Below are 13,612 nucleotides of genomic sequence, written 5' to 3' on the forward strand. Positions count from 1 at the left end.
TTCGTATGTGCTCCATGGCCAGGGTTCGAATCCTCACACCAAAATATTTTTTATTTTTCAGCAAATTTCCATTTTGGGTTCTAGAAAGAGAAGATATTTATTTGTTTGCTGTTGCAGTTTTAATAGTATAGATACCTTTCAATAAAACATATATTTTATATTGATTATCTTTCTTAATCAAATGTTTCAAAGAAATTAATTTTAAACAATGTTAAGTGATCATATAATATCACATTTTCAAACCACATGGTATATTAAGAAAATGACAAATTTCTTCGTGCTACTACTTTTTGAATAGGTTTTCGCAATTGGTTTGATATTAACCAAGTGATGTAGTTTTAAAAAAAAAACAAAGTAGATGCTTCATATAAAAATGACTATATGATTAACGTAGATGCTAATATACTAAGTAATACCTGCATGCATACGTAAATATATTATCCAAGCATTCAAAGGTATCAATCAGCTACTTCTATCCTTTACTCATATATCAATCAACACCTCCTTAGCCAAGTATTAAGCAATAAGGAATAAAACAAAGCATAGTCTTTATCAAACTCCAAGATTGTTCAAATGACACAAAAGCAAAGTCTAAAGATGAAAAAACAAAGCATAGTCTTTATTAAAACAAAGAAAACAGTAACAGAAACTTATTAGCCACATTTGGCACGCTTGGTCTCTCCCGACTCAATCCCATCAGAGATCCTTTTCACATTCCCATCTGCAGCTCCATCCTTTTCATCAACAGTCTCCTCTTCCACGCCTTCATCTATGTCGCCTTCAAGTGCTGGAACTTCCAAAGGGAGAACTTTGGTGACAGTCAAAGACTGTGTCTTGCCATCCAGGTTGTGTTTTGATACCTTGATAATGAACGTGCGAGACTGTCCAATGGAATCAGTCAGAGACTGTGGCACCGGGACGACATGATCATCTCCGACGTTTTCATTGGCCTAATACATAGTCAAACATGTATAAGAACATATTCTAAACCTAAATGATGGATAGGTATGTAATTACCTCAAAGTAGCTCTCAACCAAATCCGAGGCTTTCATCTCAGTCAACTCACGCCCAGCATCACCGAGAAGCACAAAGCTTGCGTGATCATTGTTGTCATAGACAGAGATCTTCGTGAGATACCTATGATATAAGAACATTATTAATGGATGCTGAAAGTGTATCTGACAAAAAAAAAAAACTATGAATACAAATCTTACTCTGGAGTGCCGACAATCTCAGTCTTTCCACACTTCTTACACAAAGGCGTGGTAGGCCCTTTGATTGCTTTAGTCTTGCACCCACCACAAGCAATATAATACCATGCCGAATCACGCACAACATCATCAATAGTGGCTGTGCACTCGAACCAAGCTACCTGCGAATTATATCAGGGAAGATCGTAAATAACTAAAGCTAGCGCAACGTATGGACTAAAGAATCAAATATTGTACCTTTGCACCTTCCTGCTTCATGTAAGATAACAGCTCCCCTATAGTAGCCGTCTCGGCTTTGGTGACAATCTCAGCATTCACCCTCTGTGTAAATATTGTACCTTGGCAACTTCTGTGTTCGATTCAAACCTGTGTAAATGTTCAGAAACAAAAAAAAGTTTAAAAGTTAAACGCTCGGTGAATTGGAATAGATGTTCCAAATCAATAAATGATCACATACCAAGCAAGATATTCCCGGGTTGCTTGAACATCCATATCAAAAAAAACACGCGATGATGATAAAGTTGACAGAGTTAAGGCACCTGCATATGGTCCATGTTCCATATCAAACAAAAACAAATTAAGCAAATAACCAATGTTCCACACGCCTCCTACTAACATCAATAAACCACAACCAAGTTTACGTAATACTAACCTCCAAAACGTTTTGGATTCACAGTTGTAACCAGAATAACAGTTGGAGGTTTTCCAAGCGCTTTAAACTTCTCACAGAAGTCTACAGCGGACTTGTCCCATATGTACAGCTTCATAACAGGACCACTGCATCAAATCGAACTCATGTAGTTAGGAATTTCTTTATACAAAAAAGAACTCAATATACTAATTTTAATCCATCAAAGAAAAATTAATTTCTTTCTAACCTCGAGATCATGTCTATAAAATATTATTTATATTTTTTTTTTGTGTAATTACTATTCATAGTGTTCCTAAACATCTATCAATGCGTTCTACAACTCGTGGTATCGATAACTAAAAAGAGAACTCACTCATGCGCCTGGACATGGACCAAAATTCTCCTGGAAAAAGCTATCTCGACTTCATCAAGCACAAGACTATCACTCAAGGTCTGCTCATTCACCAGTTTTATGTGACCGACATAATCTGCCATAAGATAAAACAATATTTATTATTGTTTTGATCATACTAACAAACATAAACCTACATGACTAAAGGACCCCGTAGTCCAAACCAATCAAGTGATAAACAATAGATTCCGAGAGAAGACTACCATAAACATCTCCCCTGAGGTCACATGCCGCTTCAAACTCTTCATAACCATAGAAACGGAACCGGTCTTCAGGAAACGGAACCGGACTGTTCTCGAGAGGCGAGAGCACAGAGTTCCATGAGAAAGCAATGGTCACGTCTGGTTCAACAACTCGGTACACAGTCTTGCTTTTAGATCCATAAAAGTTATTAAGCTTGTAGACGGAACCAGCGAACAAATGTGGCAAATAGGTCTCGATCCTGTTTGGTGGGATGAACCCCTGGATCACAGTACCCTGTTGATAACAAAAAACAAAAGCGACGAATGTTAGTATCTGATCGGAAAAGCAAAACCAATACGAAATCATAAATGTCGGAATAGACCTGTCCGTCGATCAGAAGCATTTCGAGACCAAACAAGACCTTCGTGAGTGCGTTCCGAGCCTCCCAAAAATGTATCAGACGAAACCTTAGCTCGCCTTCTTGTGGTCCGTACTTGACATCTTTGAAGAACAGTACTTCGGCGGATGAGGAGACGACGGATCTGCCGTTGAGTATCTTGGACTTTGGATCGCCGGAGACAGCGATAGCGGGAGAGACTCCGTGTGGACGGGCTCCTTTGATCGGCTCGGTGGAGGAGGTAACAGCTTTGCCTCTTGATTTCTTGGACTTGGAATCGCCGGAGATAGCTGTAGCGAGAGGGTCTCCGGGATGACCGGCTCGGTTGGCCGGATCAGTAGAGGAGATAACGGCTCTGCTGTTTGGTTTCTTAGATTTTGAAACGCCGGAGGCAGATCTGGCGAGAGAGACTCCTGTTTGACCGACTCGTTTGACAGGGTCGGCGGAGGAGACAACGTCTTTTCCATTTGGTTTCGTCGTGGTAACATCGCCGGAAACAGGTGCTTGGCTGTTGGAATTCATGGTTTGAGATATTTGTGTGTGTAACTAATCTGGAGAAGATATGAAGGTTATATAGAGATTGGAAGGGAGATGGGCGAAAGAACACATTAATGAGTTCTCCAGAGGATGATTTACTCATGGATACGGTGCCGATTGATTGATCCATGGAGAAAGGAGTAACGGCGAAGTGATGAGTCGTCGAAGAGATGAATCGCCGCACCGTTTTAGGGTTCGTAAGTGAAGTGGTGAGATGAGGTTGATCTTGGACTACGCACAAAAATGGGCTTTCTTAGGAAACAATGAAAACGTGAAGCCCAAGTTCAGACAAAGCCTGTTGGTCGTGGACAAACACACCTTATTGGTCGAATATAAGCGCTGACGTGGAGGGCCTCTCCGGTGAGCATATGCTCTTTTTATTATTGTATTGATTTAACAACTATTCTAGGGGAAGGTGTAAAGATAATCATCCATGTACAATTTATTATGTTGATACGTTAAAGAAAAGTCAAAACAGTAGTGTTTTATTACGTTTAGAAAATTTTGAATGTGTGATCCTTTTGAGAATATAGAATTACTATCTGTACTAATGGTAAACCCTAAGTTCTACCGTTGTATATTGAAGAAAAATTGTATTCAAAGTTGAAACTATTAGCTGCAGATCAAGAAACCTCTCTAGGTTTTTCTTTGTTTATTTGTTCTCTTCAGTTCTCTTCAGTCTCTGAAGAGTTCAACTCCGGCTTGGAAATACGGTTTAGGACATCTTGGCTCTGGCAAAGACAACTCCAGCAAATAAACCTGAAAAAAAAAAGAATAAGTATATAACATGAACAGATCATAGGTAGTGCTCTGTTTCTGAACCGTGTTACTTACCAAAAAGTATGCTGAACAAATTTGGGAGACTGAGAGGGACATTGAAGAGTACAAGACCCGATAATGATATCGGAACCTTGTTTAATGAACCCACCAGACTGTCCACATGATATTAAGAACACCACACCGTTACAACCCAGTTACAAATGAAATGAATTATTATGAAACAATGTTTATTTCTGTGTTGGAATACCTGTATGTTGTGGGTCCGGTTTGATGCAAGAACCACATAGATGTGAAGCTGATGGCCAGACCAAGGAAGCCGCTTGCTGTTGCGACCACCCAAAACATTGCATCTTTTGTCACATCACTGCCATAGAGTAAAACACAATAAACATTTTAGCTGAGACTGTATAGTTTCCGTGAGATCTTATATTCGTGTATTTTCGCATTTGATGTTTCACATCTCGTTATACATGCAACTAATATGTAGTAACTATGCAAATTCTTCCCTAAAAAAACTATGCAAATTGTACTATGAAAATATGAAAAAAACAATAGAAGCTGTAAATGTATAGCATAGTCAAGGACTTGTTTAGACTAAGTGATTGTCAATGTTAGATCCAGATATTTTTAAGTGAGCTAAAGAATAAGCCAAGTATATTACTAATTAGACAGAACAACTAGGTATCATATGTGGAAAGACGGGAAAGAAAATGACAAAGATGTTAAATTTGTGGACAATCTCAATTTTGATAGTACTTACGTGCTTATTACGTATCTCCATTCCCCAAGCAAGATGACCAAGGTGATGCCAAAAGGTAGTGACAAGAGATTATTAAGCAGCACCATTGACACCTCATTAAGGGACCCTGATTTTGTGGACTGTTTTGCTTTGTCCATGACTCTACGCAGAGTAAGCTGTGAGAAAAGAGTCGGTAGATCATCATTATGAGAGAATGAGAGACTCTTGTTTACTTACTTGTTACACAGGCGTGAAACTTACTGAATAACTAGCGGTTAGAACGCAATTGGCAGTCTGCCACGTGTACCCTACCGCATTGAACGTGAGATCCGTGATGCCTCCACTGATTGCAGAGATGATCTGTATATTACAAACTCTTAAGTTGGTATCACTTTTGATATCACACATAAGAAATTGCTAAAGAAAGAAACTAACCATCATGAACATTGCAGCCCAAACTTTGTTGTTCTGCCTTTTGCGGAACATGTATAGTTCTCCTATCGCTGTAATAATATTCGTTGCGTTCTTCAGAATAGTCACCATAGCAACGTTTATATATTTCAAACTGGAAAAAATAAGTGTAATGTTTGCATTAGTCTTAAGCACTAGAGGTTCCTTTAAATGGAAAGTGTTGATTATTAGTCTCTTACCTGTACATCCCAGAGATCAGCATACCAACAAAGATAACATTGACTGGCAACCAAACTCTGATCAACTTCCAGTTAAATTTTTCAACTGAAACCACTCCAGAGAATTTTAATAGAGCTACCACCAAACAGCTGATTAAGTTCTGTAATTTAAAAATAAATAAGGAAATCACCAAACTATATATATAGTATGTCAAATCATGTCATAAAGCTCATGGATCAGTATTCTCTTCTTACTTGATACAACATCAAAGAGATTCCTGCATTGAAATTATAGGTGGAGAGAACAACTTTGTTCATGAGTATCATACTGCATGAAGAGATACAGTAAGCTGCTCCAGAAACAAGGGGTCCTGAATGTTTCAGAGAGCCATGGTCACGTCTGTTATCTCCACCAACCGGAAGATATCTCCGTCTCCATCTGAGAAACCTTCACCGAGACAGACAATCAAGAAATCTCTATTCAAGTTTCCATAAAAAAAAGCGAGTGCGTAAGGATGTTATATTACTACTACCTTTCGCTAAAGCCTCCTCTACGTTGGGAACTCGTCTCGTGGCTGTTGATATGATCAAGAAGTTGAGAGACAACGCTTTGACTACCGTTATCTTTGAAAAGATTCATCTCTGATTCATCAGGTTCACGAGACACACCCGCTTCAAGTTCAGCAGCAGTCATAACTTCAAGTTCCTGCAGCCAAAGTTCCTCAAATTTTCATATCCGGAGCTGAACTCGTTAAGAGACGAATATCAATTAAAAAGTATAGAGAGAGAGGGCATAGAAGAAGTTGATACCTGTAGAAAGAGTTGCAGAAAATTTATTCTCTACGAATGATAAAAGAGTAAGGAACAGGAGTTACACTTTATCAGCTCGACAAACGCTCGCGTATAGATTCGATTTCAAGTGTACGATCGCCAATGGGAATAAGATCTTCACGGCTTTTTGTGAAGAGAAAAACCGGCGGCGAAGGAGGTGACGTGACTTCTTCTGTAGGAAACACGCAAAGCGGTGAAGAGGAACGTGGGAGGAGGATCTGAGCGAGAATACCGAGGCAGAGGTATAAAAGTAACCGTCCATGTTCAATCTCCAGCTTCTCATTATTGCTCTCTTTTTATTTTTAATGTTCTTGAAATCTCGTGAAAGATATTATATTTCTATAGAAATATCAGCGAGGAACGGAATGGTATTTGACTAATAACTAAGGCTTGACTCTTAAGGCTACGCCGGCATCCATGGCTACTTTCCTGGCGGGAAGATCGCCGGTTACTATACGACGAATCGTTCTTTTTAAAAAAAATACTTATGCTTGGGCTTTATGATTTGGGCTTTATGATTTGGGCTTTGAATCAGTGGTCACACTTATTATTACGTGCACTATCTGAACCAATTTATATCGAACCCATTGTTGTTCGTTTGAACAAGCCGCCCCCGCAGGTGAATTGATTTTATTGCACACTTTTTCTTTTTGGTGTAAATTTATATTTTTTATTTTATATTTTTTTTATTGCACTTGCACACTTGCCCGACATATATTTATTCTCTAGATAATAATTTATTTGATTTTTTGTATTACTATTTGATAAGTGATTTTTCGCAACAGAACCCTCGCGTTAAAAGTTAAAGTGGTTAATATAATTTATATCCTTAATAAATAAAATATATAAATTAGTTAAAAACAAACGAATTTAAATTTTATTTGATTAAATAAGTGACTAAAATTAACAAAAATCTAAAATATATTTTAAAATAAAAAGATAAATTCCTATATATATTGTGTTGTTATCCAGAATATATTTTTTTTAATAATTTAAAAAAAAACACATAACTAAATATTAATCAAGTAAAATTTATAATTCTAAATTTTATATGATTGAAAAAAATATTGAGTGATTTATAAGAATTATTTATCAATAATGAATATAGTGTAATTTTTTTCTTTCAAAAAGTTATAATACATTAATTTTTTTAATGAAAAAAAAAATTATTATTATATTCTTTTAATTAATAACACATGTAGTAGTAGATAATTATAAAATATTTATCTTGTATGCGCGGAAAAAACACCTAGTTTTGATTGATATAAGATTTACATAAAAGGAATTCTAGTGGATCAACAAACAACATTAACAATTGGATTTATAGTATAGGTTTAAGACGATTAGTGGGTACTTCAACTTTTAGTAGACGACGCATATTTTATAACAAATTGAACACGACCTACAATTTGCAATCATGTTCTTTTCAAAAGATATGATAGAATTAGGTAAAAAATCTATATAAAGAGATGAGTCAGTTTAGGCTATAAACATGTTAACACACGCGCACTCATATGATATCTGTATACTTCTTCAGGCGGTGTCCCGTTCATTGACGGTGCTAATAGCAAAGCTACACCAATAGGTGGCCATAATATAAGCACACCTGCTTTATTATTTTAACTATTTGGATATTACTATTTTTAATCTACTCTTAGTAGATAACTTATTTTTACTACACAATGAAGTTGATAAAAAGTAGTTACATACACACCTTTTAAATATAGTTATTGCAGATTCTGAATGTTTATGTTATCAAAAAGTGGTTTATGAATCTAATCAGCGATTGAATCAAATGAAAATGATAATACTATGACTTAATCATGAACAAAACGTATTTTAGAACCAAAAGAGTAAAAATCAAGAAGACAATGAGAGCTTATTAGGGATATATATCCCACATCGGGAATTCTAACAGACATTAGGATCCGATTGGTAATGGCTGTAGCTTTAAAATTTTTGCTGTAGAAAAAAATCTGTAGATTTTTTGCTGTGGCTTTAAATTTTATTGCTGTAGAATTTTATGAAAGCACTAAAAATTTGCTTTGGATATTTGGCTCTGCAGAGCACTTGTACAGCGGTAGGTTATTTCTAGAGCTGTGGCTTCAAAAAAAAATTTAAAGCTTGATTGCTCTGAATTTTGTGCTTTAGAAATAAATAAGGCTGTGGACAGCACATACAGCAACTACCAATCAACCCCTAAGTAATATATAAAGGGTTATGGCCAATCCACTAATCACCAATTGGTTTTAAGTTGGAAGCCCATAATTAAACCCGAATCTAACATGGTATCAGAGCCCAGATCCTAAATACCATAAACTCCTAATTAAAAATTAAAATTAACCATTCCGACCGGGTATAAAGGTCGTGATTAACCCTTCCAACCGGGTATAAAGGTTGTGTTAAACTCGCTCGACCGAGTATAAATGTCCTAAAAAAGTTCCGAGATTTCTGGCCGATAAGAGCCATCATCTCGAGGAAAGGTATTAGGGATATATATCCCACATCGGAAATTCTAAGGGACATTAAGTAATATATAAAGGGTTAGGACAATCCAGTAATCACCAATTAGTTTTAGGTTAGAAGCCAGTATAGCTTGATTCACATATTTACTAGACTACTATCGTAGTAACACATCAGTGAAAGTCGCATAAAGACTTATTATATAGACAGTGCATGTAATTCTCACAACATAAGCAAATACACAATGAACACCAATATAAAGGGAGTAATGAAACTTAACAAGTAGAGTTTGATCTGTTGAAGGAGGATGATGAGTTGATGAACTCTATGCAGTCTTCTATGGCCTCTGATCTATGACTTTCATTGCTTAAAGGCATGATCGACGGCTGAGACCTCCCTGAGGAAAAAGAAGAAGAACCCTTTGACGGTGAAGATTTCCTCTTCTTCCTCATCACCACCAGGCGCAAACCTTTTGCAAATTTACAGCCAAGTTGCTTGATCATTCTTGCTGCTGTGACCTCTGTCTTCCTCGGTAACCTTAATCTGCAGCTCGTTGTGCACCCGGGGATCTTACCACCATGAGGTCCCTTGATTGCGCTTTGATTAACTGAGGCATCTCTCGGAACTGGTCTAGTGCTTGTGCTGATTCGTTTTGTTCCAGTAGCTGACATAACAAGAGAGAGGGAGTGAGAGAGGTTTATGGGAAACAATATGAGGATACTAAGAGATATTTAAGGGACTGGAGCTCAGGACAATTCAGGCAAAAGAAGGGAAAAGACATTGATTAGATGTATTCATAACATCAAGACATAAACACATAAATAAGTAAAAAGAAAGTGTAGCTTTTCGATCCTATATACACAAAGAGAGCTACGCGCAAGAGCAAAAAGATAAGACTCGGTTCTTTTCATTCTTTCTTTACGGTCCACAGAGGGAATAAAACCTTTGTTTAAGCGATGAAAAAGGCTCTTTCTAATGAAGCAACCATTTAGCATCATTCTTCTTTGATGATCACTCATTTGTACGCAAAACACTCTGGAAAAGGTATATTTTTGACTCCAGGAGAGGCCAATTTTAAACTTACATTTATGGATGGGCAGATTCCATTCACGAGTCTGCGGCTACAAAAAACAAGGAAAAAAACAAGTTAATGGTGGGCACACGAATATGAAAAAAGCATAGAGGAACCAGACAGAAATAGAAGATCACACTTTGGAGGATGGAGAGTGATTTTACACGTGAGAACATTCCATTAGGATCAGAACAAATCTTCCTGCCGTATAAAGTCAGTGATTAGAGATGCTAATGGCCTGAGACTGACTGACATATACGACAGGTTTCAAAAATGCCAAAAGGGAAAAGAATGCAATAGCACAACTACTCTGTTCGCATCGTCAAAACAAGACAAGAAAAGATTTAGCACCAACTTGTATGCATAAAAATTTGACCCAAAACGATGAGGGAAGACATCTTTTCAGTACTGTGATGAGTATAATTCAATTAATCAGACACATTAATCCACCAATATCCCTCGATGCACTATTATTTGATACAGAGATCACTGGATTCAATATTACAATTCACAAGAGTGATACCTTCAGAGATTTAGCTACTTCATTTGGTTGATAATGTACAAAAAGACTAAGAAAGTAAGTAAACTCACACATTGGTATAGCCAAACAGGAACTAGATCCACATGATAATTACGCAGAAGTCTATAACCAACCTGCGAAAAGATTCTGTAGAACTGCAGGACATAGGAGAAGACCTTCACCAACCTGCAAAAAAATTCTGTAGAACTGCAGGACATAGAATGGTTCATGTCTGAGACAAGGCACACTACCATAATCTGAGCATGGTTCATAGTTCAAGCTGTAAATTAGCAGAGAAGGGATTCACATTATAAACATTAACCCTTAAGAGCCCAATAGCCTGGTTCAAAAAGTTGAGCAAATCATTGCAAAAAGTTGAAAGAACTAGAGTTGTTTTAGAAACATTTACAAAGGTACATAAGGGGTGACACCTTATGTACCTCTCTTGTTCTTCAGATACATACATAAACAACGAGAAAAGAAGCAAATGATATCAATTTCGCAAACAATACATACATATAGGGGCATATCATATCTTCAGAGGAAATTCACCAAACACCAACACGAAGGTAAAATCTGATGATAGCAGAGCCTTAAAAACGTTCACACACATTAATGAAATTCCACAACTTCTTCATCACACATTTGATGAAACTCCACAGCTTTCTAACATTCACGGCGATACTCTCGGCCGTAGCTGTAGCTCGGCGGCCTAGCTCCAAAGTCGCTCTCAGACCTCTCTGCAGCACCTCTCTCTTCCTCCAAGCTCAACCCACCCATCGTCTTCTGCAACTGCCTGTGATCATAAGGAGAGTAATCGACTGGAGCCGATGGGCCGCTTGGCACTCCGTAGCTGGACAACCGCGAGCCCACCTGTGGCTTATACTCGTTCATTTGAAAGGCCTCGACAGGAGCTGAAGGCCCATTGGGCTGTGGAAACCGAGGAGGAGCTAAAGGAAGATCGACTGGAGCAGGTGGCTGGCCGTAATTGGAGGCCCGATCGTACATCGAACGCGGCGGAGGAGGAGGGTAATAGAATCCGGAATAGTAGTGATCGGTGAACGGATAAGGAGACGGAGAGGGAGAGGGTGAGGGTGAGAATTCTCTGTAGGGGGAGGTGATCGGAGCTGGAGGAGGACTTGGGGAGTAATAATGGTTTCCTTGAGGGGCAGAATAGTAATCTCTCGGTTGCGATTGAGGACGCTGCGGTGGAGGAATCGGTCGCTCCTTGATCGCGAGCTTCAATCGTATCTTCCCTTGAGTCCTCCCCGAGGGACGGAGAAGCTCGAGCGAGCTGATCGATTCGGGAACCATCGCCCCCTCCGAGTCAACCAATCGAACCAGAGGAAACCTAACCGATCCGACGAGCGTTTTCGCCGCATCGGAATGGAGAATCTCGACGTTGAGGACCGATTCGTGGACGGATCGGGTGAGAGGGAGAGTGATCCGCTCGTTCCACACCGGTTTGGCGGAATCGTCGGAGCGTGTGGAGACGCGGTGATCAGAGTCGAGGTAGAGAACGACGTAGGGTTTCAGGTCTCCGTTGCGCCAGTTGACGTTCTTCAGGTGCTTGGCGGAGACGACGGTTACGACTAGGTCAAGCGGCTCAGACGAGGCGGCCATGATACGCTGCGTTTTGGAGGCGTGATACGGTGGGATTTTCGCGGTGGTGTTAGCTAACGTGCGCTCGTTATCTTAGATATTGAGTTTTAAACTTTAAAAGCCTTTTTAAAACCTGCTGGCTAGCGCAGAGGCTTTGACTTAGACAGCTGTCATTATTTTATTATGCGAAGAGAGGATATTGATATCCTTGTATCCAAACAGATCCTCAAATTCTACCAAGGCACAAGATAAGTGGATAACCCTCTTCGGACAGTGTTCTTTCTTCTTTGTTGTGAGATTGGTCCTAATTGGTGATAAGGTAAGGCAACAATGACTTCCTCTGCAACAGCGCCAAACTCTCTATCCTTCTTTTCGTCTTCTCTCTTTCTCTCCTCCTCTCACCAAATCCCTAGAAACTACATTTCCGTCGCGAAACCAAACTCCGGCAGAGTTTCAAAGCCTCTCTCCGTCGCAGCCCAGCTAGCGACCCTACCTATCTTCTCATTCGAGGGAGAGAGGGTCGGAGAGACGTACCTAGACCTCAAAACCGCGCCGGAGGACACCGCGCGCGCCGTCGTCCACCGCGCAATCGTGAACGACCTGCAGAACAAGCGGCGAGGCACGGCGTCGACGCTGACCCGCGGCGAGGTTCGCGGCGGTGGGATAAAGCCTTACGCGCAGAAGAAAACCGGCAACGCTCGGCGAGGGTCCCAGAGGACGCCGCTGCGTCCCGGCGGAGGGGTGGTGTTCGGTCCGAAGCCGAGGGACTGGACCATCAAGATCAACAGGAAGGAGAAGAGGCTGGCGATATCGACGGCGATCTCGAGCGCGGCGTCGTCGGAAGGCGGGGCGATAGTGGTGGAGGAGTTCGGGGATAGGTTCGAGAAGCCGAAGACGAAGGACTTCTTGGCTGCGATGAAGAGGTGGGGGCTGGATCCGAAGGAGAAAGCGATGTTCTTGATGATTGATGTGGAGGAGAACGTCGCGAAGTCGGGGAGGAACATTGGGACGCTGAGGATGCTGACGCCTAGGACGTTGAATCTGTTTGATATTTTGAACTCTGATAAGCTTGTGCTGACTCCTGCGGCGGTGGAGTTCTTGAATGCTAGGTACGGTGTTGAATCGTTCGAGACAGACGAGGAAGATGAGGATGACACTGAAGGTTAGTGTTTTGAACCAACTTGTTCTTGAAAGTATCTTTTATTGTTTAGTCCCTTTGCTTGAAATATGATTTGTAGATTATGTGTTAATATTGACACGTTTCCACGTGTTATTGTGTTTATGAAGGGGCAGAGGAAGCTGCGGATGAGCAAGGAGCTTAGATCGAACTGGTGTATGTGTGTAGCCTTATGAGTTTTTTCATCTTCTGTTTTCCTTTTTGTGGCAACAAGAGAAAAATGTTTATTTAATTCAGATTCTTGAAAGAGATCGTTCCCATCTTCTTTCTCATACATGAGTTTTTGTGTTCAAGTCTCAGTGAAGTTTGGGATTTAAAAGGAGTTAAATTAGACACCATGAACAGAACCTATAGGAGGGAATCATCTCTTATTGTTCTCCAGCCAAAATCTAAGGCTTACACAAAAGGTTGCTAAATGCAACACACC

At 39.7% G+C, this 13,612-nt stretch overlaps 5 protein-coding genes across 7 annotated transcripts; 1 reads left to right on the forward strand and 4 right to left on the reverse strand.

Moving 5' to 3' along the window:
* Positions 1–1,212: 1,212 nt before the first annotated feature.
* LOC125587415 lies at positions 1,213–3,622 on the reverse strand. The gene is made up of 7 exons (XM_048757858.1): positions 2,821–3,622; positions 2,459–2,732; positions 2,217–2,331; positions 1,865–1,989; positions 1,670–1,751; positions 1,450–1,578; positions 1,213–1,373 (listed from the first exon to the last, which is right to left on the reverse strand). Exons 1-6 carry the CDS (start codon positions 3,355–3,357, stop codon positions 1,527–1,529), a joined length of 1,185 nt encoding a protein of 394 aa, XP_048613815.1. The 5' UTR covers positions 3,358–3,622; the 3' UTR covers positions 1,213–1,373; positions 1,450–1,526.
* A 214-nt stretch (positions 3,623–3,836) lies between these two features.
* On the reverse strand, positions 3,837–6,479 carry LOC106400033 (GDP-mannose transporter GONST2). Of its 2 annotated transcripts, XM_013840450.3 has the most exons (10): positions 6,331–6,479; positions 6,054–6,226; positions 5,776–5,968; positions 5,542–5,681; positions 5,327–5,456; positions 5,153–5,251; positions 4,913–5,067; positions 4,400–4,516; positions 4,207–4,304; positions 3,837–4,131 (listed from the first exon to the last, which is right to left on the reverse strand). In XM_013840450.3, exons 2-10 carry the CDS (start codon positions 6,212–6,214, stop codon positions 4,088–4,090), a joined length of 1,137 nt encoding a protein of 378 aa, XP_013695904.2. In that variant the 5' UTR covers positions 6,215–6,226; positions 6,331–6,479; the 3' UTR covers positions 3,837–4,087. The 2 variants fall into 2 exon arrangements, with proteins under 2 accessions (XP_013695904.2, XP_048613816.1); XM_048757859.1 differs by lacking the exon at positions 6,331–6,479 and having other exon boundaries at positions 6,054–6,246.
* Positions 6,480–8,991: 2,512 nt separating this feature from the next.
* LOC106399367 (josephin-like protein) lies at positions 8,992–10,678 on the reverse strand. Of its 2 annotated transcripts, none has more exons than XM_048757860.1 (3): positions 10,541–10,678; positions 9,899–9,935; positions 8,992–9,478 (listed from the first exon to the last, which is right to left on the reverse strand). In XM_048757860.1, exons 1-3 carry the CDS (start codon positions 10,676–10,678, stop codon positions 9,090–9,092), a joined length of 564 nt encoding a protein of 187 aa, XP_048613817.1. In that variant the 3' UTR covers positions 8,992–9,089. The 2 variants fall into 2 exon arrangements, with proteins under 2 accessions (XP_048613817.1, XP_013695304.2); XM_013839850.3 differs by having other exon boundaries at positions 9,758–9,935.
* A 100-nt stretch (positions 10,679–10,778) lies between these two features.
* On the reverse strand, positions 10,779–12,243 carry LOC106400919 (formin-like protein 3). The gene has a single exon (XM_013841322.3). The coding sequence runs from the start codon at positions 12,027–12,029 to the stop codon at positions 11,073–11,075; it is 957 nt and encodes a 318-aa protein (XP_013696776.2). The 5' UTR covers positions 12,030–12,243; the 3' UTR covers positions 10,779–11,072.
* Positions 12,214–13,478, forward strand: LOC106400920 (50S ribosomal protein L4, chloroplastic). The gene is made up of 2 exons (XM_013841323.3): positions 12,214–13,170; positions 13,296–13,478. The coding sequence occupies exons 1-2, from the start codon at positions 12,339–12,341 to the stop codon at positions 13,328–13,330; spliced, it is 867 nt and encodes a 288-aa protein (XP_013696777.2). The 5' UTR covers positions 12,214–12,338; the 3' UTR covers positions 13,331–13,478.
* The last annotated feature ends 134 nt before the right edge of the window (positions 13,479–13,612 follow it).

Source organism: Brassica napus, chromosome C5 (genome assembly GCF_020379485.1).
Source record: "Brassica napus cultivar Da-Ae chromosome C5, Da-Ae, whole genome shotgun sequence".
Classification (NCBI taxonomy): domain Eukaryota; kingdom Viridiplantae; phylum Streptophyta; class Magnoliopsida; order Brassicales; family Brassicaceae; genus Brassica; species Brassica napus.

Excerpts from the sequence above, each read along its gene's own strand:
- LOC125587415 (XM_048757858.1), bottom strand. The coding sequence starts at position 3,357 with ATGAATTCCAACAGCCAAGCACCTGTTTCCGGCGATGTTACCACGACG. Across the intron at positions 2,332-2,458 it reads CCTCAGGGGAGATGTTTATG|ATTATGTCGGTCACATAAAA; the intron begins GTAGTCTTCTCT and ends ATCTTATGGCAG. Across the intron at positions 1,752-1,864 it reads GAATCCAAAACGTTTTGGAG|GTGCCTTAACTCTGTCAACT; the intron begins GTTAGTATTACG and ends GACCATATGCAG.
- LOC106400033 (XM_013840450.3), bottom strand. The coding sequence starts at position 6,214 with ATGACTGCTGCTGAACTTGAAGCGGGTGTGTCTCGTGAACCTGATGAA. Across the intron at positions 5,252-5,326 it reads GGGCTGCAATGTTCATGATG|ATCATCTCTGCAATCAGTGG; the intron begins GTTAGTTTCTTT and ends TGTAATATACAG. Across the intron at positions 4,517-4,912 it reads TGGAGATACGTAATAAGCAC|TGATGTGACAAAAGATGCAA; the intron begins GTAAGTACTATC and ends ACTCTATGGCAG.
- LOC106399367 (XM_013839850.3), bottom strand. The coding sequence starts at position 10,678 with ATGAACCATGCTCAGATTATGGTAGTGTGCCTTGTCTCAGACATGAAC. Across the intron at positions 9,936-10,540 it reads TCTACAGAATCTTTTCGCAG|CCGCAGACTCGTGAATGGAA; the intron begins GTTGGTTATAGA and ends TGTTTTTTGTAG. Across the intron at positions 9,479-9,757 it reads TTTTCATCGCTTAAACAAAG|CTACTGGAACAAAACGAATC; the intron begins GTTTTATTCCCT and ends TTGTTATGTCAG.
- LOC106400919 (XM_013841322.3), bottom strand. The coding sequence starts at position 12,029 with ATGGCCGCCTCGTCTGAGCCGCTTGACCTAGTCGTAACCGTCGTCTCC.
- LOC106400920 (XM_013841323.3), top strand. The coding sequence starts at position 12,339 with ATGACTTCCTCTGCAACAGCGCCAAACTCTCTATCCTTCTTTTCGTCT. Across the intron at positions 13,171-13,295 it reads AGATGAGGATGACACTGAAG|GGGCAGAGGAAGCTGCGGAT; the intron begins GTTAGTGTTTTG and ends GTGTTTATGAAG.